This window comes from Anolis carolinensis, unplaced genomic scaffold (assembly GCF_035594765.1).
Source record: "Anolis carolinensis isolate JA03-04 unplaced genomic scaffold, rAnoCar3.1.pri scaffold_12, whole genome shotgun sequence".
Taxonomy (NCBI): domain Eukaryota; kingdom Metazoa; phylum Chordata; class Lepidosauria; order Squamata; family Dactyloidae; genus Anolis; species Anolis carolinensis.
Genome location: NW_026943823.1, coordinates 14,819,347 through 14,846,648, shown reverse-complemented (window position 1 = coordinate 14,846,648; position 27,302 = coordinate 14,819,347). Strand labels below are relative to the sequence as shown.

The following is a 27,302-nucleotide window of genomic DNA, read 5'->3' as shown; positions in this document are numbered from 1 at the left end:
AAGGCGGAGAGTTCTGGCCGGGGGCGAGGCCACCCTCCTCGGCCAGAGAGCCCTCCACGCACCCCTTGGGCCCTTCCCGGAGCCGTGGGGGGATTAGGAGAGGAGCCTGACCGCGGGGCTCTGGGTTCCCTCTGCCTCCGTAAAGGGGACGAGAGCGGCGGGTGTCCTCGTCTGACCCCGGCTGCCAGCCAGGGAAAGGGGAGGGAGGGAGGGGCTCCAGGGGAGGAAGGAGGAACCCGAGCGGAACCGGGAGGAGGAGAAGCAGAAGAAGGAAGCAGCAGCAGGAGGAGGAGGAGGAGGAAGAGCCATGCGGAGCAGGAGCAACTCCGGGGTCCGCCTGGACGGCTACGCGCGGCTGGTGCAGCAGACCATCCTCGGGCACCAGGTGGGAGGGGGCGGGAACAGAGGCGCCCCTAAAGTCACTTTGTTTACCATTCAGTTACCTTTGTAATAATTTCTTTGAATGGTAAAGAGGCTTTACAGACATCCTGTATTACAGTCGAGTCTCACTTATCCAACGTTCTGGATTATCCAACGCATTTTTGTAGTCGATGTTTTCAATAAATCGTGATATTTTGGTGCTAAATTCGTAAATACAGTAATTACTACATAGCATTATTTCGTATTGATCTACTTTTTCTCTCAAATTTGTTGTATAACATGATGTTTTGGTGCTTAATGTGTAAAATCATAACCTAATTTGATGTTTTATAGGCTTTTCCTTAATCCCTCCTTATTATCCAACATATTTGCTTATCCAATGTTCTGCCGGCCCGTTTATGTTGGATGAGTGAGACTCTACTGTATGTACAAAAATTATTATAATTATGTACAAAAATTATTATCCAGTGGCTCAGTGTGTTAAAGGAGCCTCCAGTGGCCTAGGGGATAAAAGCCTCGTGACTTGAAGGTTGGGTTGCTGACCTGAAGGCTGCCAGGTTCGAATCCCACCCGGGGAGAGCGCGGATGAGCTCCCTCTTTCAGCTCCAGCTCCATGCAGGGACATGAGAGAAGCCTCCAACAAGGATGGTAAAACATCAAAACATCCAGGCGTCTCCTGGGCAACATCCTTGCAGACGGCCAATTCTCTCACTCCAGAAGCAACTCTGGTTGCTCCTGACACGGAAAAAAAGTGTGTTAAAGCGCTGAGCTGCTGAACTTGCAGACTGAAAGGTCCCAGGTTCAAATCTAGGGAGCGGAGTGAGCACCTGCTGTTAGCCCCAGCTCCTGCCAACCTAGCAGTTCGAAATCATGCAAATGTGAGTAGATCAATAGGTACCGCTCCGGTGGGAAGCTAACGGCGTTCCATGCAGTCATGCCAGCCACATGACCTTGGAGGAGTCTACATACAACGCTGGCTCTTCGGCTTAGAAATGGAGATGAGCACCAACACCCAGAGTCGGACACGTCAGGGGAAACCTTTACCTTTACCTTTTTACTATTATTATTATTTGGAAAAACATTATTATTATCAATCTTAATATTATTTTGTGAAATTATCATCATCATCATCTTCATTATTATTTAGGTGGCTGTGAGTTTTCCAGGATGCATGACCCTGTTCCAGAAGCATTCTCTCCTGACATTTCTCCCACATCTATGGCAGGCATTCTCAGAGGTTGTGAGATCTGTTGAAAACCAGGCAAGTGGGGTTTATATACCTGTGGCATAATGTCCAGGGTGGGAGAAAGAACTCTTGTGTGTTTGAGGAAAGTGTGAATGTTGCAATTGGCCACCTTGGTTAGCATTGAATAGCCTTGCAGCTTCATAGCCTGGCTACTTCCTGACTGGGGAAATTCTTTGTTGGGAGGTGTCAGCTGGCCCTGCTTGTTTCCTGCCTGGAATTCCTCTGTTTTCTGAATGTTGTTTTTTATTTACTGCTTTGAAGCTGCAAGGCCATTCAATGCTAATCAAGGTGGCCAATTGCAACATTCACACCTGTCTCAGACAGACAAGAGTTCTTTCTCCCACCCTGGACATTATTCCTCAGATATATAAACCTCACTTGCCTAGTTTCCAACAGATCTCACAACCTCTGAGGATGCCTGCCATAGACATAGGCGAAACGTCAGGAGAGAATGCTTCTGGAGCATGGCCATACAGCCCGGAAAACTCACAGCAACCCAGTGATTCTGGCCATGAAAGCCTTCGACAACAAAAAATATTATTGTATCACCATTATTATTTGGCAAACTTATTATTATTACTATTATTATTATTCCCCTACTGTAGATTCCCCTACAGCAGTGGTTCTCAACCTGTGGGTCACCAGATGTTTTGGCCTTCAACTCCCAGAAATCCTAAGAGCTGGTAAACTGGCTGGGATTGCTGGGAGTTGTAGGCCAAAACATCTGGGGACCCACAGGTTGAGAACCACTGCCCTATAGGAAGGTGCTGGGATTTTCCATTCAGAAAAGGGAGCTTCTCTGAGCCCTGTGAGCTGCAGGCTTGGCTCCCCGAATGCTAGAGGTTGCCCTGCTGCTTTTATGTTGATTCTTCTTGGAGAGGAGAAGGGCACATGATGTCCCTTCTGGAAAAGCTCAAGGCTATTTACGTGTGTGTCTGTTTCTGGTGTGTCTTCCTTTCTGTTTTCCCCAAATTGTTGGGACCGTGGCTCAGAAGTGCAGCCATGCCCTTGCCAGGCCCAGACCCCTCCCTCCAAACTCAGGGCTGTTGACCAAACAGGCAGAACAGCAACAACTAAAAATATGTCATTGGAAACATACACAAAGTGAAAACAAGCCACAGTTTATCAACAAAGCCAAAATCATTTGAAATCTTGTGTTTGTTTTTATTTAATTGTTATTAAATACATTTCCAAAAAATTAAACCTAAATCCAACCAATTGACAATAGAAAAAAACTATAGAATAAAACAAAGCAATACAATATTAAATAAAAACACAAGAATCAGAGGCAAACAAAACAATCCTAAATGAGTCCCCTGGTTCTGCTAAAAAAGCCAACGAGATTCTGGCCTGCATCAATAGGGGAATAGCATCTAGATCCAGGGAAGTCATGCTCCCCATCTATTCTGCCTTGATCAGGCCACACCTGGAATCACACTGCGTCCAATTCTGGGTACCACAATTGAAGGGAGATGTTGACAAGCTGGAAAGCGTCCAGAGGAGGGCAACTAAAATGATCAAGGGTCTGGAGAACAAGCCCTATGAGGAGCGGCTTAAAGAGCTGGGCATGTTTAGCCTGTAGAAGAGAAGGCTGAGAGGAGACATGATAGCCATGTATAAATATGTGAGGGGAAGTCATAGGGAGGAAGGAGCAAGTTTGTTTTCTGCTGCCTTGCAGACTAGGACTAGCCGCCCCGAGTCCCCGTGGGGAGATGGTGGCGGGTTATAAATAAAGTTTATTATTATTATTATTATTATTATTATTATTATTATTATTATTATTATTATTATTATTACACAGCAAACAAGATAGATATGCTGGATTTCACATCACAAAATCACAAGTCGAACACTTCCCAAGTGTCTAGGACTGTGTGATGTATTTTCGGATGATGCGCGCAGATCCCAGCAGGATGGCCTTTTGCAATTGGCAGATCGTGATTTTGTCAATGTCTATTGTTTCCAAATGCCAGCTGAGATCTTTTATTATTATTAGGACACGGAACAATGGCTTCAAACTACAGGAAAGGAGATTCCACCTGAACATCAGGAAGAACTTCCTCACTGTGAGAAGGGCTGTTCGGCAGTGGAACTCTCTCCCCCGGACTGTGGTGGAGGCTCCTTCTTTGGAGGCTTTTAAGCAGAGGCTGGATGGCCATCTGTCGGGGGTGCTTTGAATGCGATTTCCTGCTTCTTGGCAGGGGGTTGGACTGGATGGCCCATGAAGTCTCTTCCAACTCTACTATTCTATGATTCTCTCTCCCCATAGTTTCCCCACACTGTATTCATCACCTTTAAAAAAGGCATAAAAATATTTAAACCATCACCGACTTCCTTTGTTATTTTTCTAAAGAGCTCTCTGATTGAGAACCCCAATAACCTTCTGTAAACTGTGAATCCCAGGATTCAGTTGGAGGTTGTTGTGACAGTTAAGGTGGAATCATAGTGCTATAAGTGTGAAGTGTGAGTGGGTCCTAGGTTGAAATGGGGCAGTGGGCATTCCTTTGCTGACAAGCCTTTCCCGAATGCAGCGCTCTCATTCCACTTCTTTCTGTCTGTCTGCCTGCCTAGAACCCAGTGACTGGCCTGCTTCCGGCCAGCGTTGACCAACGGGACGCCTGGGTGCGGGACAATGTCTACAGCATCCTGGCCGTCTGGGGCCTGGGCCTGGCCTACCGCAAGAATGCCGACCGTGACGAGGACAAGGCCAAAGCCTATGAACTGGAGCAGGTATGGGGCCACAGGACAGAGGGAGGTAAATGGGGCTGCAGCCCTGGGGTCCGTCAGCCAGACATGTACCGCAAGGCATCATCCCAAGATCCATCCGTTCCCCAACTCCAAGCCCCATTTTCCATATTGTTTCATTAAACTTCATGAAACTATGATTTTTTGGCCCAAGGGGTAGCAATGTTTGTTTCTCAAGAGAGCAAATGTTCTCTAAGGGTACGGAGGCCTCATCTATCTACACAAGAGCAACACTTGGGGCCCATGTTTACTGCTCAGGCTCCCTCCCATTTAGGATGAGGTATCGCTCCTGGATTCTCGTAAGAGAACCATATAAGTCCTAAGATGCTCAGGATGCTGTCAAAATGGAATTATAGCACTATAATTGTGTCAAGTGGGAAAGAACAGTGAGAGTCTGCTGGAGAGGTTTATGGTTAAGTTTCCAGAGTACTCCATTGCAAGACCTCTATTTTCTGGAGGCTGGGGTGGGGCCACCAGGGCCTTTCCTGTATTTGCTTCCTTACATCAGAGCTGCCCTGGAGTGACCCCAGTCATCTGATCTCCCAGGCCCATTTGCAAGGGTCAGGCGGTGAAATGGAAGAGCTGGCTGCAGCAGATATACAAGGGCTGAGCCCCCCTCAGGCATGTAATATGACCTGTGCTGGAGGATAGCCTTTGGTCTCTCTCTCTCTCTCTCTCTCTCTCTCTCTCTCTCTCTCTCTCTCTCTCTCTCTCTCTCTCTCCAGCCAGAAATTAATTACTTGACCAAAACCCTTCCCTAACAGTTGTTGAACCTTTAGCTGTCCCTTAACATGTAGGAATATTATGTTGCATTTCATTCCCATGAGCCTTATAGATAGGAGAGAGTTTAATAAGTACAGGTTAAGTATCCTATATCTGAAATGTAAAGGGGACAAGAGGCATTGCAACTGAGCCTCTTTAATTGGGTCCAGACATGTTCCATATTATGGACTGTTTTTCAGATTTTGGAATACTTGCCTGTACATCTTGAGATATCCTGGAGATGGGAACCAAGTCCAAACATGACATTGATTTATGTTTCATATACAGCTTATGCACATAGTCTGAAGGTAGTCTTATACTCAGTATGTTGAATACTTTTGGGTGTGAGACAGTAGTGTACACTGAGTGGTCTAAAAGTCAAGGTACTACTATCTCGGCTACCAATGTGGATGATGGCCCCATCTATAGTAAAGGTAAAGGTTTCCCCTGACGTTAAGTCCAGCCGTGACAGACTCTGGGGGTTGATGCTCATCTCCATTTCTAAGCCAAAGAGCCGGCGTTGTCCGTAGACACCTCCAAGGTCATGTGGCCGGCATGACTGCATGGAGTGCCGTTACCTTCCTGCCAGAGCGGTACCTATTGATCTACTCACATTTGCATATTTTCGAACTGCTAGGTTGGCAGGAGCTGGGGCTAACAGCGGGCACTCATTCCGCTCTCGGGATTTGAACCAGGGACCTTTTGGTCCGCAAGTTCAGCAGCTCAGCGCTTTAACACACTGTGCCACCAGGGGCCCCCTGGCCCCATCTTTACTGCTGTTAGATTGTGCTGGATTATATAGCAGTGTAGACTCCTACAATCGAGTTCAGTAATATTCTGTCTGCATTATATTAGTCTACACTGACCACATAATGCAGTTCAAACTACGTTATGTGGCAGTATATATGAGGCCCCTTTTAGAATAATTTGGATTTGGGATGGATAATGGATGCTCAGCCTGCATTAGTTGGCACTATCCCTGCATTCAGTGACATGGAGGGAATATGAGGTCTTCCCTTGCAAAAGCCTGAACATCAGGGTGCAGAGTCTGGGCTCTATGGGGTGCAGGATGCCAAATGCCTGGTCCTTTTCTGTCTTGTCTGTGGTCACTGGAGCCAGCAAGTAAATGCCAGGGGAAGGGTGGGGAGGATGGGGAGGGGAGAAGTAGTGGGCAGCCCGGTCCGGTTACAGGCCAGGAAAGGTCATGGGCCACTTGGCGCTGCTGAGCTTGGAAGAGTCCATCTGCCACCAGCTGGAATGCCTGCAATGCTCCTCTCTCCCTCTCCCTCTGCAGAGTGTGGTGAAGCTGATGCGGGGCCTCCTCCAGTGCATGATACGCCAGGTAGGCAATGGGATGTGTGTGTATTTAAAAAGGCCACCTGATGTATAGGTTGGACAGTTTGCTGATCTCATCTCTGGTTACAAGTGAACACTTGAGGGGTGTCGAAGGCTTTCATGACCGGAATCACTGGGGTGTTTTGTGGTTTCCAGTCTGGATGGCTGTATTCTAGCAGCATTTTCTCCTGACGTTTCAACTGCATCTGTGGCTGTTCCAGGTGGACAAAGTGGAGGCCTTCAAGTACAGCCAAAGCACCGCGGATGCCTTGCACGCCAAGTACAACACCGGCACCTGCGCCACCGTAGTGGGGGACGACCAGTGGGGCCACTTGCAGCTGGACGCCACCTCCCTCTTCTTGCTGATGCTGGCACAGATGACAGCCTCTGGTAAGGGCCTCTGGCCACCCAAAATGTGGTGCACATGGTTCTGGCACCTCTGAGGTATTCAGGCCAAAGGGGCCGCCGGGTTCCCTGTGCCACCCTCTCCTTCCCTCCTTTTAGGGCTTCACATTATCCACAGCTTGGACGAAGTGACTTTCATCCAGAACCTTGTCTTCTACATTGAAGCAGCCTACAAGACCGCTGTGAGTTGCCTTCTGGGCCAAGAAGGGGAGGCACAAGGCCCTGAAACGCCATTCAGAAGAGAGTGGGAAGCAGTGGGGTTCTGCGAAGGACACACTTTGGTGACCATGGCCACACCTTTCACGTCTTTGGAAACATCTCTCTTGCGGGCCGAACTTGCGTTTCTATGGCTAAGACACATCTAGTGTTGCCAGCCGTACCCTCCACCCCAGTTATGAAAATATAGAAAGAGCTTGGTCAGCAAGTGACAAAGGGTGCTATGCATCCAGGCATATATTTATTTATTTATATTTATTAGACTTGTATATCGCTACTCCCAATTTGGCTCGTAATAGTAGTAATAATAGTAATTGTTGTTGTTATGTTTATTTGTACCTAATTTCCTAATTGTTTCTATCATATCATAAAACCATGGGAAAAGTTTATTAAACTTCAAAAACTTTGTCTTTGCGGGAGGGACATCCTGCAGCCCATTTTGTTCTAGTTTTTCAATGAATATCTCAGAGAGTCTTAACCAATTCAATCTAGTTTTGGTAGACACAGGAAGTTTTTTGCATATAGCAACTACTTTCAAAATAAGGACCACACAACTAAACAGGAAATAAAACTTTCTAATCAGGAACAGATTCCCCCCCCCCCCCATTTTTTAATATAGGTTAATTAAAGGAGAACATCATTCTCTGGTAGAGGAAAGCTGGATCTTAGATATAGAGGGTGTGTAGTATGGTTTCTGCCCCTGAGCCCAGTTCTTGGCTGAGGAAGGACTGGGACGGCTTTTGACCCAATGAAGCCACCAGGAGAAGCTAGGGAGACACTTCCTATGGATGTGAAAAACCTTCCAACTCTCTTCGCAAAAGGCAGGCAAAAGCAGTCGTGGTCCAGATATGGTGTCCAGATCTATACCTGGGCTGTTTGGAAGAGACACTTCCCCATATCATATCATACTGGAAACTTGGGCAGGCAGTCCATGTGCCCTGGTTGCTGGCACTTCCTGTGAGAGGAAGAGGAGACGTGGCCTTGTTCTTGTTCCTCCCTTTGGAGGGTGACCATGGAGCTGGGCGGCAACCCCTGCTTTTCAATGCTCCCTTGGCAGAGCCATCACTGTGTAGCTGTGCCCTGCCCATAAGCCCATGCACCACGCAGAATTGCCATCCATGTCTGCATCCAGCTTCTTGATCCATTTTTCTGTGTGTTTTTGGCAGGACTTTGGGATATGGGAACGTGGCGACAAGACGAACCAAGGTATCACAGAGTTGAATGCCAGCTCAGTGGGCATGGCAAAGGTGAGGCATTCCTTGTGTGTGCATATATATGGATAGGTTGGAGTGTGTGTGTTTTCTTCCGATGTTTATGTTTATTTCTCCCTTCTTTCTTTCTTGCAGGCAGCCCTTGAGGCCTTGGATGGCCTCAACCTCTTTGGAGTCAAGGGAGGGCCCCAATCGGTGATCCATGTGCTGACCGATGAAGTCCAGCACTGCCAGGTAAATATGGGGGGGGGGGTGAGAGGAGACCCCCACTCTTTGTTTCAGGAAGTTATGAGTTTCAGGAGGATGGGAGTCCAAGTGGGATGGGGACTGCTGAAGTGGAGGAAGAAGAGGGGGATCAAGCCTGACACTTGCTAACAAATATTTGATTGGTGGATTGATTGAAATATAATATCAGATACAATTCGGCTTGCAACACATTGAAACAAATTTGACTTGCAACATATTGTAACAAAGCCCAGTTAAAAACAAAGCACCGCATTTGATACAAAAGTGACAAATGCATTGAATATATGTATCCACTAAAAGCAATAAATTTAAATGTCAAAATACTATATTAAAATGTAGCGAAAAGGACTAAAGCATAAACACACTTCCTTAGCCTTGGTGATGTAAGAGCCAAAGGACTGCTCAAATGAAGAGGTCTTGCCCTACTGAAGCAACTGAAAAGCAATGGGGGCAACTTTTGAATTGCCTTTCTTGGGGAGGGGGCACATTCAGCCCCGGTCCCCATTTTGCCCATTCCTCTCCCTGTTGCACCACAAATCGCACTCTATCCAGGTAATCCAGTAAGTAAAAGTTTATTAAGAGAAGAGTCTATAAAAATAGGCAAATCTAAAAAAGGAGAATCAAAGTTCAAACAATTATTTCTAAGATCAAACTACAGGAAAGGAGATTCCACCTGAACATCAGGCAAAACTTCCTGACTGTGAGAGCTGTTCAGCAGTGGAACTCTCTCCCCCGGACTGTGGTGGAGGCTCCTCCTTTGGAGGCTTTTAAGCAGAGGCTGGATGGCCATCTGACGGGGGTGCTTTGAATGCGATTTCCTGCTTCTTGGCAGGGGGTTGGACTGGATGGCCCATTAAGTCTCTTCCAACTCTACTATTCTATGATTCTATGATTCTATCACCAAGATTCCAAAATCCTTTCAAATACAGTTCCAAGAGTCAATCCCCAGATATATCCATAAACATGATAGCATGAATCCAAGGCAGACAACCTATGCCACCCATGAAACTAGGACCAGGAACAAACTTAGAAACTTGAATACATGAATACACAAACATAGGACCAGAAACCGAGAGCTGTTCACCAGAATACAACGTTGCTCTCACAAAGGATTGTACCAGCAGAAAATCACTTAAAAGGCCTCAGACCCTCCCATGATATCATTCCTCACACGCCTGCTTTTCTTCTCCTTATCTCTTAAGCCATTGGGAAAAGCGAGTCTGTCTGTTGAATGCTCTGCTTCCAAAGTTCCAAGCACTTTGATCTGGACAAACATTCGTCTTCCACATTTCTCCCAGCCTGCACTTCTGCCAAATTCTCATGAGAACTGATATTGCTTTCTCTAGTCTTGTGGGAACTGCCAGGAAATTCCAAAACAACTCTCTTCAGGTCACTTCTATCCTCCCCTGGACCTGCCAAATCTGTCCCAGCATCCCCTTCCTTATCTTCTGAGCACTCAGAATCTGACCAGTCTATATCACTCTCTCATTCCTGACAGTCCATTTTGCACTCCATGCTGCCAAGGGCTTCCACTTCCAAGGAGATCGATGCCAGCCTCCTCTCGGTCATCTCTTTCCCGGCGTTTGCAGTGGAAGACAGTGAGATTGTGGAGAAAACGAAGGAGGAGATCATCACCAAGCTTCAGGCAAGGCGCTGGCCCTTCCACAAAGCACATTTCCACCAAGGAGAGGCTGGGATCGGTCTTGCCATTGCTGTGGAAGGATTTTGGGGAGCCTAGAAGGCAAACGGGGCCTTCTGGTTTCCAAGGGCAAAGGACAGTCCTTCATCTCACAGGCGTTTCTTTCTCAGGGCCGTTATGGTTGCTGCCGATTCCTCCGGGATGGATACAGGACCCCCAAAGAGGTGAGTGCTGGCCTCTTCTCACTGCTCTCTCCAAGTCATTTGGGATGGAGAGAGAGCACCCTCTCATCTATCTCTGGGCAAAGGCATGATGGGGCATTTGTAGGCTTTGTGCTAGCTTTGAGCAGCATTCTCCCTCTTTTTGCACAAAGGGATCATGCCACTTCCAATCTGATGGACCATGTTGCATGTTGCATGACTCCCCTAATCACCCCCTCCTCTCCTCAGTTTGATGTCTTACGGTGTTTATCCATAGGACCCCAACCGCCTCTACTATGAGCGGGCCGAACTGGCGCTCTTTGAGAACATTGAATGTGAGTGGCCTCTTTTCTGGACCTATTTCATCATCGATGGCATCTTCAGTGGCAATCTGGAACAGGTGAGGGCACCTGTGGTCCAAACCAGATGGGATCAGGGTGGAAGGAAGGAAGGGAGGGAGGGAGTAAAAGGGATGTCTCTGCTGGAAAGACAGCCAAGAGAGCCCCTTGGGATCAGCCAGACATGAGTGGCCTTTTGGACACATGTCTCTCTTCTGCCCCCATCTGCATAAAATCTAAAATGAATGCAGGTCCAACAGTGGCCTTTATGGTGGAGCTGGGGCTGCCTGGAGCTGGCACACCATCCCCACCCTCATCACATATAGTTCTAGCACCCATTGGTCCCAATTTGCAGGGACAACAACTGTTCCAGCTTATGGCTTTTGAACCAAGCCTCTAACCTTGCTGCCTTCTTCTGGAGCCCCTGTCTTCCTTTTCCTCCAGGTTCAGGAATACCGAGAAGCCCTGGAAGGGGTCCTGGTGAAAGGGAAAAATGGGCTTCGGCTGGTTCCAGAACTCTACAGTGTCCCTTTGGAGAAGGTGAGATGAGCGACCCCCCCCCCCCACACACACACACACACAAGGGTTGGCTTAAAATGCAGGAGAGGCACCCTCATTTCAGTATAACCGATGTGTGAGAGCGTCACTGTTGACCTCCAGGCCTGCAGCCTAAGGTGTCTCAGGGTCACCTTGAAACCCCTTTTCTCCTCCACTTGGTACTTATTTATTCCCTTCTTATAATAAAACAATTTCCAGGGAAATCTACCTTCCATAATAAGATTTCAAATTGCACATCTTGGAGAAATTGATTGTTGAGGTGCTGCTAAAAGCTGTGGTGAGGTTTATCTGAAAGTGCTAAAACAGTTAAAAGGCCCTCCTTTGCTTCTGGGGCCTTTCCAGAACCAAGACAAGTTGGCACTCATTCTCCAAAGCCAAAATGCCTGCTTTGTACTTGTTCCTTCTTGCCCAGACTGGGCCTGTAGTGGCTTCCATAGTTTTATCTGGCCTATACCTGGCTATTCTTGAGTCGGTTAGTACAGCATGGGCCTAATCCACAAAGCCGCAAAACCAGTTGAACAGAATTCCTGTTTGTGTGAACCAATGGCTGGCACAAAGAATTCTGGGAATTAGCCTGTCTTTCTGTCACCCCTTCTGCCTCCAAATGCATTTAATGCTGCCCTAATATTTGCACTCCATTGGGGACATTTACATAGTGTTGCCTGGGTTGATATGACTGAAGCAAACATCCATTGACAGTGGGCAAAATGCAGGCCATGTTCCCCACCCTTTTCCCTTTTATGCTGCAGCAGACTAATGTGGCCATCAATTTGAAAACAACACTTCAAATACAACATAGATCTGTTTGTTGATTAGTCCACTGAGCATATCAACAATAAAAGACAGAAAACCAAAATACAAACAAATAGACACTAATCACTATCTTAAAACTTCTCTAATAGTTAACAGAAATAAATTAAAACACAATACAACTTGATTAAATAATTTCAGTAAAATTGGATTAATTACAAGATGAAAGCAAGGGGAGTAGAGTGACGAGTGTAAAAGAATCAGTTGGAGAATTCAAATGCAATCTATATTGTTTATCCCAATGGAAGGATGAGCTTTAAATAGTCGACTTTACTGTAGCCTACAAAGCCATGGCCTCCTGTCCACTCCTGGCCTCTCACAGGCTCCTTTCCTTTGTGTGGCCCTTTCCAAGCTCTGTTGGCTTCCTGAATGTCTGGCTCTTCTCCTCTTTCAGGTCGAGGAAGAGTACTGCAACCCGCACACTGCCGACCGAGCTCCGCAGGGCAAGCTGCCTCTGATGTGGGGCCAGTCCCTGTATATCCTGGGCTGCCTCATGGCAGAGGTGAGGCCTGGCTCTCGGGGTCTCTCTAGGGATGGAGAGAGGGCCTTTGTGGAAACAGGGTGTGCGGAAACTAGATTGGGGCTCCCTCCCTTTGGCTTGACCCCTTCCCCACCTTTTGCAGGGGTTTCTGGCTCCGGGAGAAATTGACCCTCTCAACCGCCGGTTGGCAACAGTTCCCAAGCCTGACGTGGTGGTTCAGGGTAAGGCTGGGCTTGGCCTTGGAAGGGATTGAGCCTTCTCCGTGGGGTATGATAGCTCAATGCCTGTTGCCATGCGGGAAGAGGGCTCTGCGGGCTGTTCTGGAGGTTTGCACTCCTGCCTTTTCTGGGCCCAGCCAGGAATGCCAGGCCCACCAGGCGCTTATTCTGTGCCAGTGGTTCATGGCTCCTTTCAGGCTGGGTTTGGAGGAGGCATTGGGGCTTCCCAGTAGGGCTTCTTGGTGGGGCTCCCTGTGTCCACTCTATTTTCCATACTGCTCCTCCAAAGCCAGAAAAGTCCTTCCCTTTCCCATTTAAAGGGCCAAAATGCCACCTAGGGGGTTGCACAAAGCATCCAAGTACACCGAGGAATGACTGGGGAGCTTGGAAAGGGATGGCTGGAGAAATAGCCACTCCTTCAGAAGCCATTGCTGCTTCCGACACCCTGGCCTGACATTTTTTTCTTGTCCACTTAGTTTGCATCCTGGCTGAGACGGACGCCATCAAGGCCATCTTGCGGAAGGAGGGCATCGAGGTGCAGACGGTGATGGATGTCCATCCCATCCGTGTGCAGCCAGCAAGGATCCTCAGCCACATCTATGCCCGGCTCGGTGAGCAGGGGAAGGGAGGCGAGGGGCTGTTGGGGAGGCAATGGCACAGCCAGCCAAAGCAGCTCTCCTTGGGAGGCTTGCAGTGGCAGCGGGCATGACTCTGATCCTTCACAGGCCGCAACAAGCGGATGAACCTGAGCGGCCGTCCCTTCCGGCAGATGGGCGTCCTGGGGACCTCCCGGTTCTACGACATCAGGGACAATATCTTCATCTTCACCCCACAGGTGGGTGTATGGGGCTGAGGTGGCATATAGGTAGCCAGTTTCATCCCCTCTGCCTTCTCCCACCCATTTGCTGGCATCCTGCCCACCCACCCTCCTCCTTTTATGCTTTGTCCTCAGTTCATGGACCTGCAGCAGTTCTACCTGGCTCTTGACAACAAGATGATTGTGGAGATGCTCCGGACGGACCTATCCTACCTGTGCAGCCGCTGGAGGATGACGGGGCGCCCCATCGTCACCTTCCCCATTTCTCACACCATGCTAGGTGGGTGTCTTCGCAGCAGATCCTGGCTGGACATGTTTTTTTCTGTCCTTTAACCCATTGCCATCCATTGTGATGTTCTCTCTCCCTTTTGTTTGTTTATTAAGATGAAGCAGGCACCAGCATCCACCCAACTGTCCTGGCCACACTGCGGAAGCTACAGGATGGATATTTTGGAGGGGCAAGGTCAGAACCTTTTGTGTTTTGTGTATATGTGTGTATGTTTTGCTATTTTTAGGTCAGCCCTTGGCCACTTTAAGCCAAGCAGCAACTATCAACTGGGCTACTCCTAAGACAAAAAGTGACCCAACCTCTCTATAATGGAAATGCCTCCTGGCAGTGTTTTTAATAAGGTTGCTAGTTGCCAGAATCTTGTTCTCCTTCCCTGAGCATCACGGGAAGAATTTGTTAGGCTTGGTGCTCCTTATTTAAACAGTCTGCTTCGTTTGGCTGTGGTTGACTTTGTTGCTCCTGCTCCCCTCAGGATCCAGGCGGGTAGGTTGTCCGAGTTCCTCACGACTTCGTGTCGCACCCACCTCAGCTTCATGGATGCCGGCCCGGCGGGTAAGCTCTTTGCTGATGACTATGGGCTCAGCCGTGACAGCTTCCACGATTTAGGCCCCGAGGACTGGCTGCATGGCTTTCGATTGGTGGAAGATGGTAAGGAGATGGGACGGAGGCGGCCCCGTGCTGCACTCAGAGTGTGCCGTGGTCTGGAACTAACGGTTCCCTCCATCATTCAGCTGTAACATCACGGCCCTTGGACCTGCACCCCACTCACTCCATTTAACACCCACCTCATCTCTGCCCTGCCTGTCCATCCTCTCTTCTCCTACATTTTTGATTCTCCCTGCAATCTCAGCCAGGCAGGAAATGCACGGCACTGGGAAAGGGCCTACAGTTCAGCAGAGGTGTTGGTTTTCCTTCATAGATTAAGAAAGGCCACTTTCTCTGTGTTGTTCTTACTCATCTCGGGCTTTTCTCAAAGTAATGTCCACTGCAGGGCAATGTCAGGGAGGACAGTGGAGAGTGACACCTCTAAAGCCAATTAGAGACAGGGAAGGAGGTGACTTTATCATAAGGTTGGCAATCAACCCTTCACGATTTGTGCTTTGCTCTCAGGTATAGTCGTCCTGCTCTAGTATAGGGCTAGAAGTGAGTCCTGGACTTGAGCCGAACTTAAATCAGCCACTCGAAGACATGGAAAGGACAATGTTGCCATATTGATTGCAAAGATAGATAAAGGTAGTAAGGATCTTTTACTGGGATAGGGCAGAAGGGAAAGTTTTTTGCTTTGTCTGGAAGCATTCCGTAGGGTGAATCATGTTTACAGACAGAGTGGAGAAATTGATATGATATACCCCATCATCCTTAAAGAGGGCCTTGGGGTTAGCACAGGGTCTGGGATAGGGAGCACTTCCCCAATACTCCTTTTCTTTTCCTGCTGAAGAAGTGGAACTTCTTTGTAAGCTACGTTGAGTCCCCTCAGATGAGCAAGATGAGATAGAATTGATATAAATAAATAAATAAACTTACACACTATCTTCCTCTCGAATCAGGAAAATTGAACCTTCATTACTTTATCTGATGCTTGTCCCTTTGTGTCCCTCCTTCCCCCTCAGCCCCTCTGTCTCCCATCTGGAGCCATCCTTGGGCTGAGGGGCCCCTCTGCCACATTCATCCCCCCCCCCTTGGCAAACTGTCTCCTCGAATCCTCCTTTATCCCATTAACAGCGTCTATAACCGACTTGTGATCCCACCCTCCCTTCCACCTCAGAACGCTGGCATGGGTGCCGTGCCTTTGCAGTGTGTGCCTGTCTGTTGGTGTGTTTATGTGTGTTGCCTCACCACTGCAGCTTGCAGCATATGCAGGGCTGATCCTAGAGGCTCAGTGGCCCCTGCCTGCCTAATGCCCTCGCCTGAGCCATGGACCATTTTGCACTAGCAACATCTCTGGGCCCTGCTGTTCCTTGCTTTGCTGGGGCTTGCTCTGGGAAAATTGGGAGGTGCTTCCTGGCTGGTGCAGAGGTCTTGCTCTTTAGGGAGGAACCATTGTTCATCTAGATGAGCAAGATCTCCAAGGGAGTTTTAGCCAGTAGCGTGAGATTTGCTTGTGGCTTTGCTGCTCCCAGGCCTCTGCCCGAATTCTGCCCCTGCCAACAGTGTGGAATCCATGGCTTGTAGCTGCTTCTCCTGTCCAAGCCATGCTGGCAATCTTCTTTGCTGAAGGTCTGAGGAAATGGAACCAAAGGATCAGGAGACTGCAAAGGATTCCGAATGACAGGTTTTGAAAAGACAGTTTGGTGTGTTTATTCCTCCTCTTTGCATGTTCCCACATAAGGCTGAAATAGCCTTGGCATCACCTTGAGTGCATTTTTCCATCAGCTAATGTAAGGCTTCTCAGCTCCAGCTGTTTTGCTGTGGGTCACACCAAGACACACAATGAGTGAAGATACCATACGACTTTATTGTTCGGAATACAAGAATCTACTCTACTGCCCATCTATATAGGCCCTAGCTACAGTGTTATAAATCATTCTTAGAGTCCTGGCACATTCCAGAGTCCCTTTTCCCCACTTCAGGGCAATTGAGTTTTATGGCTGGTTCATATTCCTGTCCTCCCTTTCGGCCCATGGCCATGTGTTCTGTGTCAGCACTCTGTGTCCGGAGATGGCATGAGGTGGGGATCATGACAGCTAATATGCAGGAGGGAGATTTGTAATGAAGGTGAGGGAATCCTTCTGCACTACCAAGGTAACAGAAACAAGTGGCTGTGCATGGAGACTGCTTTTGGCATAAAGATGGCAAAGACAAGGGGTGGATGGGGCCCTGACATTGCCCTTAGCCTTTTGCGGACTGGTGCTGGAGCATCTGCCCAGAAGAGCTGAATGAGGTGTAGGGCAGGCTGTGGCCTTTCCTGGATTGGTCTGGAAGCACAAAGTAATACCTCACCCATTTCTTTGCATGCCTCCCTCCTCCCCTCTTCCAGACGACATTTGTGATGAAGTTGCCCAGTATCTGGACCACCTACTACAGCAGACAGCTCCCAAGGCCTCCAAGAGTCCAGCAGCCACTCAAAAAGGGGGCCTGCACCGCTTCCGGGCCGCTGTCCACAGCACCCGCGACATCATGTCTCTGGTCTCCAAGGCCAAGGAGCTGCATGTAGAGAGTGAGTTCCTGCCTCTCGGTGTCCTTTTGGCCAGAATGGCCCTTGGGGTCTCTTCCAGCTCTGTGATTCTGTGGTTCTCCCAAATGTAAAAGTCCTTTCCCTCCCTCCAAAGCCTTCCTTTTGCTCCCTCTCAAGCCCCAAGGAAGGCTCCTGCTGCTCCTTACCAAAAGCTCTGGCCATTCCTGAACCCAGTCTTCTTCCTGTCTTTGCAGATGTTGGCATGTATATCCCCTCCAAGCTCTTCCAGGAATCCCATGCATCTCTCAATTTACTTGGTTCAACCCAGCAGCAGGAAACAAAGGTGAGGCTCCTGGGTCTGTGTACTTATTCATTTCTTTTTGAAAGCATTGTGCTTTTGTTCTTCCTATTTCTGTAAAGCAAAGATGGATACCCTCTAAAGTTTCACAGTTGAACACTGGTCATAAAACATCAGAGTGGGGTCAAAGAGTATTATTAAGGAAGAACACACAAATTAGGAGAAGCTGCAGCGGTTTGCTTTTGCCAGAGCCAACTGACAGGGGCAAAATTCTGCCCTTCCCCTCCTCCTGCTGAGTTCATGGAAGACATCCACTCTCTGGCAGCCCTTCTGAAGTCTGTCTGGCCTCTTTTTCTCCCTAGCCATTCTCTCCAATGGAGCTTGACCTCCCGAAGGACGCAGAAGGGAACGTGGATGGCCGGGCGATCGTGGAGCAGCTGCGCGCCTGCCAAACTCTACAGGATCAGGCCAACTGGCTTTATGTGCTCTACAATCTCAAGTAGGAGCGCCGAGCGGGAGGGATCCAGATTTATATTCCTTGTTTGTAGAGGAACCTTCCCCGCTTATTGGGAATTTTCAAAACACAGTCCCAGTTGGCTTGCTGTCCTCTCATTGCTCATTGTACATCTTCCGAGAGTGGCAAATGAAATCTATATCACTCCTATATATTTGGGAGCATAATTGTAATGGAGGGAACTGGGGTTGCTAGAAGTAAACCTTATTTCCCCAGTTGCTGCCTGCAGCTCCTTTAAGTCAGGACTGGGAATCACAGCCCTCCGGATCCTGAAGAGCTATAAACCCCAGCATCCTTGTATGGGTTCAGGGATCAATAGAAGCTGCTGTCCAGTAAGATCTGGAAAGACACCTCATTCCTATTCCTGCTGAAAACATAGAATGGGTTCCCAAGCAGAAAAGAAAGATCACTTTCCAAGGCCATTTACCCCTGGCTGGTGTCATCTTGACATATGCTGGAAGCTCATTTGCCTCCTAGTCTTTTTTCAGTTTGGTGAGCTGAGATCTCAAGGATCTTGTTGCCATCCTGAAGTGATGGTCTGGAACCCAAAGTGGCTGGCTCTGACAGAGCAAGTGCTGGCCGCTGCCAATTGTCCAGTAGACTCAGGTGAGCTTGACGGAAGATGCAGCCAAGTACCAGCACAGCAATGTCTCTCTCTTTCTTTCAGGGGCCCAGACTGGGACACCCAGGTCTATGGTGAACCAGGCTCCACCGTCAATGACCTCCTCTTGGAACTGTATGGCAAAGTCAGTGCAACCCGGCAGTGGGCCCTGATCCGCTACATCTCTGGGATCCTGAAGAAGAAAGTGGAGGCTCTCGATGAGGTGATGGAAGGACATGGCTGCCTTCTTCCCGGCATTCGGAGAGGAAGGGGGTGTGGCCTGGGCAACCAAAGTGGCTTTCTGTGCCTGAGAGCCTCTTCTCCCCATAGGCCTGCACAAACCTGCTCTCTCACCAGAAGCACTTGACCGTGGGGCTGCCCCCAGAGCCAAGGGAGAAGACCATCTCTGCGTGAGTCCACTTTGCTGGAGGGGCTTTCTCTGGGAGGCTGTGCCAACTCCAGTCCAGCAAAGCAGCTGATATCCTAGAATTATATCCTGGAAGCCTCAGTTCCATGCAGGGAATATGTATTTTTTTAGTTCAGTTGCATGTAAGTTCTGTGTAATTTTGTGCTGAAACCAAAAGTCCCAAAGACTTTGCTGTGATTAAGGACTCCTGGGATTTGTAGATGTATGCTTCAACTAACCACAGCTTCTAGAATTCTGTAGGGTGCAGCCATGGGAGCTGAAGTAGGACCAAAAAGCTGGGAAAGGGGCCCTGGCAGCAGCACCACATCTGCAGGCTTTCCTGGCACGTCTGGAGAAGTAGGGCTCCTTCATGCCTGGCGCTGCTTCCTCCACAGGCCACTGCCGTACGACCAGCTCACCCGCCTGATTGACGAAGCCAGTAAGAAAAACATCACAGTCTCTGTCTTGACACAGGTGAGCTTTCCTCCTGCTCCTTATCCTGGCTCAGGTGTGCTGCCTGGTGGCAACCCTCCCATCTTCTTTCTCCATGCAGGAGATTATGGTCTACTTGGCCATGTACATCCGGACGCAGCCGGCCCTCTTTGCCGAGATGTTCCGCCTGCGCATTGGGCTCATCATCCAGGTGATGGCCACAGAGCTGGCCCAGTCGCTCAGCTGCTCAGGTAGGAGGGCCGAAAGCCAAGAGCCCACCCCAGTTACTCTGTCTTCTGAGTCCATTTGCCTCGGTTTCCCCCTCCTTGGTCCAACCAAGCCGAGAATGACCTGTCCAGCAAAAGTGGCCAAGGAAGGCCTCCTGCCAGGTTGCCTTGTGGCTAGGAATGGTTCTTAGCTGCAGGTGGAGTCATGCAAGGCTGGGATGGTCACTGCCCTACCCTCCAGAAACCCCTCTCTGCAAATTTGCCCAGAGGGATTCCTTTTTTGAACACTGCAGCTTTGAAACTGTATGGAAAAAGTCAGGGGGAAACAACTGGCATTCCTGTTCTTATTTTACAGCGGAGGAAGCCACTGAGAGTTTGATGAATCTCAGCCCTTCCCACCTGAAGAGTCTCCTGCACCACATCCTCAGTGGCAAAGAATTTGGGGTGGAGAGGAGCGGTGAGTTTGCCTCCTTCTGGCAGAAGGATTTTTTAAACTGCTTGGTATTTTTTTGTGCACTTAAAGACTAGAAGCTGGACTGGAAGAGTCTATGGGAAAGGATGGCAGGGAGCTATGTGTTCCTCTTGGGAGGGGGGCTTCTGGGAGGTCAGGTGAGCAGAAGGGTCTTTTGCAGGATGAGAGGCATTGGATTTCTCACTATGACTCTCTCCATTCTCCTGCAGTGAGAGTCACAGATCCAACAATGGCCCCTGCAGTTTCCATCCGTGAAGTTGGTCCTGTCGGAGCCACGAAAACCGAGCGGGCTGGCATAGTCCGGTTGAAGAGTGAGATTCAACTGGTAGGGCTGTTTCTGCCCCAGTTTTTCCCCTTGGGCTGGTGGTGTGCTTCTCTTTATGGTCAGTGGGTTGGGGTGTTCCAGGTTCAGTGACTGGAAGGTACACAGCCACAGCCACTGCTCTGTTTCTCTTTCAGCAACTGGACAGACGCAGGCAGTCTGTGCCTGATGTTCAGGTGAAATGTCATTCCCTTTCCCTTCTGTTTTAAATGCTATCAGTTAGCTCTGCTCCCTCCGTTGTGGTCTTCCACCAGTCCGCATGAGTCATTGAGTGGATGAACTGGCACAGCAACAGTGCGCTTGCTTTCCACCCACCCATCCCGGAATCTTGCACCTTTGTAGCATTTGGTTAGAAAGGTACCTGATTTTACCTTTGTAGCCAGAGGAGAACAGGGGCACCTTTCCTAGAAGCCTGATCCTAAAAGGATAGAGTATAAGGTGATGGTTAGAAGGGACTTTTTGAGGTCAGCAGTCAGATGCTATCTGGCTGTTTGGTTTCTCTAGGCAGGAAGTGCCTCTCTGCCCAACCTCCATTCACCTTTCTGGAAGATGACAGTTCCCATTGCTCACACTGAAAGTGCCACATGTCGCCACAGGTATTTAAACCTTGATAAGTCACTTGATAAGTTTCTGTGCCCACCTTGGGATAGACAACACTGGATTCCTTGCTAGGCTTCTTCTTTGGCATCACCCACAAGGATGGTAAAAACATCAAACATCCGGAGTCCCCTGTGCAACGTCCTTACAGATGGCTATTTCTCTCACACCAAAAGCGACTTGTAGTTTCTCAAGTTGCTCCTGACATGAAAAAAACAACCCACTGGATGTTGCCTGCTTTGGAGACAGAGATCAGAGAAGAGCCCACTTCCTGGACCAAGACCTCTATGGCATATAGAGGGACTTTTTCTTGATGTGCCCACAGCAACATTCCTGCATGTTTTGCAACCTGCCTTCTATGATAAGTTACTGTTGATCCCATTCACAGTTGGGCAACCCAAGCAGGCTGCCCATGGCTACTATTTCAGCGATAACCTAGTGCTGCTTTCAGCATTGCTAGTCCGGACAACACCTGCCATGCCACATATTCTGGGTGTGATTGGCAACCCCCACCATACCCTGCGTAATTGCTGGCTACTTAACAGGAGCATCTATTTGTCTTCCTCACAGCTTGCTTTTAACAGAAGATAAAAGTGTGGTCTCAGCCGGCTCTTAATCTCACTGTCTCGGGAGGCTTGTCCCGGACCCTTCTGCTTTGCCTTTGCCTCCACAGGTGACACGATTCATCCTGTAGAGTCTAATTGGTATGTCTCTTTTTCCTTTCTAGTCGAGTAGCTTGCATTTCTTGGAAGCCGGCACAGAACCTTCCCAGGTAAAAAGAGACACCTGCACCCAGATCTTCTGGGGTGACCCCCTCCTGTCCCTTTCCAGGGGAGGGAATGCCAGCTCTCTGACCACGGTATCTGTCTCCTTCTCTCCTCAGTTCCCTCCGAGGGAAAGGACTCTCTCGGGAATGCTGGAGGAAGGCCTTGCCAAGGACACGCGCCAGGGGCAATGGCAGCGGCGGCGGAGGCTGGATGGGTCCCTCAACCGGGTCCCTGTGGGGTTTTATCAGAAGGTCTGGAGGATCCTGCAAAAGGTAAGAGCCAGCGAGACCTCCGCTTCTGGCTGAGAACTGGTCACCATGCTAAGCCTCTCCAAGGCTGAGATTGGTTTCCAAAACTGACCCATATCACTGCTCTGAGGTCAGTTTTATGGACAGTAAATGGGTGGAATAGGTAACAAACAGCCAAAGAATGCAGCATAGCTCTTGAACTGGCATGTTCCAGCATCCCTTCATAGCAAGGGTTAGATCCTATGGCTGGCCTTGTGTTCCAAAGGAAATCCATTCGCATTCAAGGTTCACATTAAATTCATTCTTTCATTGCCACTGGACAGTTATTGTTTGGAAGTGATGCTAAAAAGGATTCATCTGGCTGGTTTCTGTATTCTTAGTGAGATCGTGTTTGCTCTCTGTCTCACTCCGAGATGTGGAACTGTCTTAATTTAAGTTGCTGTTTCTGGAGCTGGCATTGCAGCACTGACATTTGAGAAGAGCGTCTGGAACACTTACCTCTACTTAGTATTACAGCAGAAGCCTCAATAAAAAGGACATCAAACTTTTTGTTTTCCTGGGACCTGGGGGGAACATGAGAGAAAGTCTTGGGGAGTGGAATATTTTAACGTGTGTACTTTGATGGAGACAGAATTGTCAAGAATTTGTTAAAAGGGTTTCTGTGGATAACAGGAATACAACTGCCAATGAGCTATGCAGAACTCTTCACTGTCTGAGCTCAAAAGGCTGTGTTCGGAGTTGCAAAATGTAATCCCTCTCTCTCCTATTGGCTCTCCTTTGTGGTCTTCTTCCCCTTTCAGTGCCACGGACTCTCCGTTGAAGGTTTCATTCTTCCTTCTTCCACAATCAAAGAGGTAAAGGATGGGTTGCCTTTGAAATACTGAAGTGGCAAAAGGGATTTCTTGTCTAGTTTCCCCATTTTGTGTTGAGATATTTTGAAAGAGAATTCTGTTTGCTTTTCAATAGTTTGTCTGCATATCACTTTAAAAGAGTTTGCACTACCCCAGGAACCCTGGTAGGCTGAGAAAGAATATATAAATGCTTTAAATAAAAATTTAAAAAATACTCTTAGAAACAGTTGAGCAAGTGGGACACAACCCTAGCTGGGTGCTTTTGGATATCTTTCTGTGTGCGAATGCATTCCCACTTCTCTCTGGGCATAAATCTCCATGACCCCCAGAACCTTTGTAAAACTACTCTGTCATTAACAAAAAATGAAATCCCATATTTCATTAGGAATTAGTTACGTTTTGATGGCCCCTTTGCTTTCCTCTGGCGTAACAGATGACTCCGGGAGAGATCAAGTTTGCTGTCCACGTGGAGTCTGTCCTCAATCGGGTTCCTCAGCCAGAGTACAGGCAGCTCTTGGTGGAGGCCATTCTGGTCCTGACCCTCCTGGCTGAAGTGGACGTCCACAGCATTGGTGGTCTCATCGCCGTAGACAAAATCGTCCGCATCGCCAGTGACTTGTTCTATGAGGAACAGGTGGGCAGGATGGTGATGGGTTTGCGTGGCTGTGAAAGAAACAGATTGACGCAGTGTCTGTGTATATGTATGTGTGAGAGAGAATGGGGTGCAGGGTGAGGACCTGAAGGCACCTGCAGCAAGAGCTATATTGGCCCTATTATTTCACATCAAGAGCTACGGTGGCGCAATGGGGTAAACCCTTGTGCCGGCTGAACTGCTGACCTGCAGGTTGGGTTGCTGACTTGAAGGTTGCTGGTTTGAATCTGCAAGACAGAGTGAGCTCCAGTCTGTCAGCTCTAGATTGTGGGGACATGAGAGAAGAAGGGACATCCAGGTGTCCCTCTATAAATGGTCAATTCTCTCACACCAAAAGCAATTTGCAGTATGTTCTGAAGTTGCTTCTGACACGATAACAATAATTCACATCCACCGAGTCTCCCTGGATGGAAATTTCTTATGTGCCTGCCCTCATTTATTCTTAGTGTTCAAATTCTGCATGAGCAGATTCCAGAATAAACAGGACAGTAAGCTTAAAAAGACATCTCCACCTTTGAGGCGAAGCTTCCATACACTACTTTCTACTGCACCACATGATGCAGTTCACAGAAACTTGTGCTAGACATTTCTCCTTTCAGAAATGTGTGTTGGATGGCTGTGTTTTCAGGAAGGGGGTGTTGAGCATCATCCCTGGAGTCTAACAGTAACCCTTTTTGACTTTTTTGGCAGAAAATCCTGGGAGCGGAGGACAACATGCTGGAGAGGGACCCGGCCACAGGCATCTGCACTTTGCTCTATGACAGTGCCCCAAGTGGCCGCTACGGCACCATGACCTACCTCTCCAGAGCCGTAGTCACCTATGTCCAGGACTTCCTCCCCAGCAGTGGCTGCACCATGCAGTGAGTGGTCCCAGTGGGGCTTCTCAGCACAAGTCACCAGGACTGTGGCAAGAGCGAGGGCCAACCTGCTGCCTCCTTGGCAAGTGAACTCGCATTTGACGGGTCCCATCCTCTCACCTAGGACAGGACTCTCCCTCAGACCTGAGTGCAAATTCTTTTGCTGCTACAGCCCCTGGGGCAAGTGGAAACTTTGCTTGGATGCCAATGCTGCACATGCAGAAGCCTTTTTGCTCCAAGACACAGAGCTCTGCTTCTCATCCAGAGGCTTCTAGTCTTGATCCAGCCAGACACTTGAGCACTGCTTTGGATGGCTGTGAGGGGAATTTAGAGGCAAAGGACTGTGTGGTTCTGTCTCCTGCTTCCCCAGGTCTGCTTTTGTAGGGGTTACAGACCCACAAATAAGATGTTAGCAAACACACAGTGGCAATAACAGAGCTGTGCTTGTTAGCCTTTTTCCATGTGTGAGCCGTTCAGCTGCTGCCCTGCAGAATGAGTTTAGCTCCTTCTCACAGGCAGCTGTAGACTTTGGGGTTTTCTCTCCATGGGATTTTGCCTGTTGGCAGTGTGACTTGAATGAAAGAGCAGGGCTGCTTCTGTTGCCGTTGAATGATCTTGAAGTCTTTCCCCAGGTCCCTTCTCAAGTGCCTTTCAGTGAATGTAATCTTGTATCTACAGTATAAACTCCAGTCCTAATATAAGTGACATCTTCCCGCTTGCTCTGAAAGAGAAATGCCCAAGCCTTTGTCAGTATGGATTAGATGAGAAGGCGACAAACCTCTTGATACAAGAAGCTTCAGGAACAAAGGTTTTTCTCCAAGGCAAAACAAAAACCACGTCTGATGCACTCCATAGAAAGCAAGAGCTCCTCAAGTGGGATGGGATCTCCTTTTTCTTTTTATTGGAGGACTTTAATACACTTTCCTTCCTGGGTTTCCTGAGACCGAAAGCAAGAAGATCTGAATTAAGTTGATTTTCAGGATGTGGGAGCATTACTCTGCCTTTCGTTTCAGGGACTGTGGATGCTTCATCTTGTGTACCAGCTTGACAAAAGGCAGCCCAAAGCTTTGGAAGAGCTGGAAAACACTTGGCAAGCAGGGAAAGTACATGTGCCAGTAGGATTATATGTGTGAAAAGGGTGAGAGGGAGGGAGGGAGGGAGGGATTGGTGTGTGTGCGTGTGAGAGAAGTCTTTCTTGCCAAATCTGATCCTTTTCTGGGAGGAAAGAGTTCACTGATAATCACAAGGCGGCTTTGAAACCCCAGGAGAGTTGCCAGTTGCAGCTTTAGGAAGCGTTTTCTGCCTCGCGCCTTTGGGACTCCTGGGGAGAAAGGGGTTCCTGAAAATGAGCTGCTCCCTTTCATTTTTCATGTTTCAAAGCAACTGAGCTGCACTCCGATCAATGTGTTTGTTTCTCTAAAGTGCCAATATTTTTATGCCAGAGAGCAAGGGGGGTGGCCATCGGATCCCAAGCTGGAGGGCTCCTTTGGAGCAATGCCTTGCATCCCAGTGATTCTGGGGCTGTTTGTTTTCCTTCTCAATGCACTTTCAGGATTGTTTACCATCTTACCCTATTGTACTGTTTTCTCTCCAAGAGCCAGACAGCTTTTGGAAGTCCCAATATTTTGAGCGTGTTTTGTTTGCCGTTTCATTCACTCCCCGAGTGTGTGGCATTGAGATGCAAACCACACTTAGGCATTGGTTTCGATCTCTAATACGAGTAAAGTGCTAACGCTGTGCCATTTGGAATCGGTTTGGATGACTTGAAAAGCCTATAATAAAAACATCTCCATTTCATGATACTCTGTGGATTATTTTCCATTTCCTGCTCGTTTCTGGAGTTTTGATCCCTTTTGCATTCTCCTTTGGGAGGAGAGGACTTTCTCATTATTCCTGAATATAAAGGACATGATATAGAATCTAGATCGCAACACCTTTGAGAATTCTGCCTGGCAAGAAATGAAAAGGCTGTCGAAGGCTTTCATGGCTGGAATCACTGGGTTGCTGTGAGTTTTCAGAGGGTATATGGCCATGTTCTGGAAGCATTCTCTCTTGACGTTTCACCTACATCTATGGCAGGCATCCTCAGAGGTTGTGGGGTCTGTTGGAAACTAGGCAAGTGGGGTTTCTATATCTGTGGACGGTCCACGATGGGAGAAAAAAACTCTTGTCTGAGGCAAGTGTGAATGCTGCAATTTGTCACTCTGGTTAGCACTGAATAGCCTTGCATCTTCAAAGCCTGGCTGTTTCCTGACTGGTGGAATCCTTTGTTAGGAGGTCCTGGCCCTGATGGTTTCTTATCTGGAATTCTTTATTTACTGTTCTGATTTTAGAGTTTTTTAATACTGGCATCCAGATTTTGTTCATGGTTTCCTCCTTTCTATTGAAATTGTCCACATGCTTGTCAATTTCAATGGCTTCTCTGTGTCATCTGACATGGTGGTTGTGAGAGGGGTCCAGCATTTCTGTGTTCTCAAATAATATGCTGGTTCATCAAGTGCTCTGCTATGGCTAACTTCTCTGGTTGAGTTAGTCCACAGTGCCTTTCAGAGAGCAGCCAGGCTTTGAAGCTGCAAGGCTATTCAATTCTAATCAAAGTGGCCAATTGCAACATTCACACTTGCCTCCAACAGATGAGTTCTTTCTCCCAAACTGGACCTTCCACATTATTATTATTATTATTATTATTATTATTATTATTATTATTATTATTATTATTATTATTATCATCTGCATTTCTATACTGCTTTTTTCACCCCTGGAGGGACTCGAAGCAGTTTAAAACATAATAAATGGCAAAATTCAATGCCTCACATATATATAAAAATATATCACATATTTATTTATTTGCTACATTTATATGCAGCCTTCTCATCCCGAAGGGGACTCAGAGCGGCTTACAAATTAAATTTACATACAATATTATATTATTAGCATAGTACAATACTGGCAATAAATTACTATATTGTACTATATCAATATATTGTAATATTATTATTAATATTAAGGTAATATATAATATATAATTATAGTAACATTATTATAT

At 48.0% G+C, this 27,302-nt stretch overlaps 1 protein-coding gene across 3 annotated transcripts; it reads left to right on the top strand.

Moving 5' to 3' along the window:
- On the top strand, nt 1-26,058 carry phka1 (phosphorylase kinase regulatory subunit alpha 1). 3 transcript variants are annotated; one of them, XM_062963712.1, is made up of 33 exons: nt 1-385; nt 4,199-4,357; nt 6,429-6,476; nt 6,691-6,859; nt 6,974-7,056; nt 8,257-8,337; nt 8,437-8,535; nt 10,046-10,192; nt 10,357-10,410; nt 10,664-10,786; nt 11,169-11,264; nt 12,487-12,594; nt 12,716-12,794; nt 13,268-13,402; nt 13,517-13,626; nt 13,744-13,888; nt 13,993-14,071; nt 14,370-14,449; nt 16,875-17,054; nt 17,267-17,355; nt 17,673-17,809; nt 18,492-18,648; nt 18,756-18,835; nt 19,227-19,305; nt 19,385-19,514; nt 19,846-19,947; nt 20,172-20,287; nt 20,422-20,460; nt 21,609-21,653; nt 21,765-21,920; nt 22,697-22,750; nt 23,181-23,381; nt 24,090-26,058. In XM_062963712.1, exons 1-33 carry the CDS (start codon nt 308-310, stop codon nt 24,261-24,263), a joined length of 3,612 nt encoding a protein of 1,203 aa, XP_062819782.1. In that variant the 5' UTR covers nt 1-307; the 3' UTR covers nt 24,264-26,058. The 3 variants fall into 3 exon arrangements, with proteins under 3 accessions (XP_062819782.1, XP_062819780.1, XP_062819781.1); XM_062963710.1 differs by having other exon boundaries at nt 14,370-14,545; XM_062963711.1 differs by lacking the exon at nt 20,422-20,460 and having other exon boundaries at nt 14,370-14,545.
- Nucleotides 26,059-27,302: the final 1,244 nt, after the last annotated feature.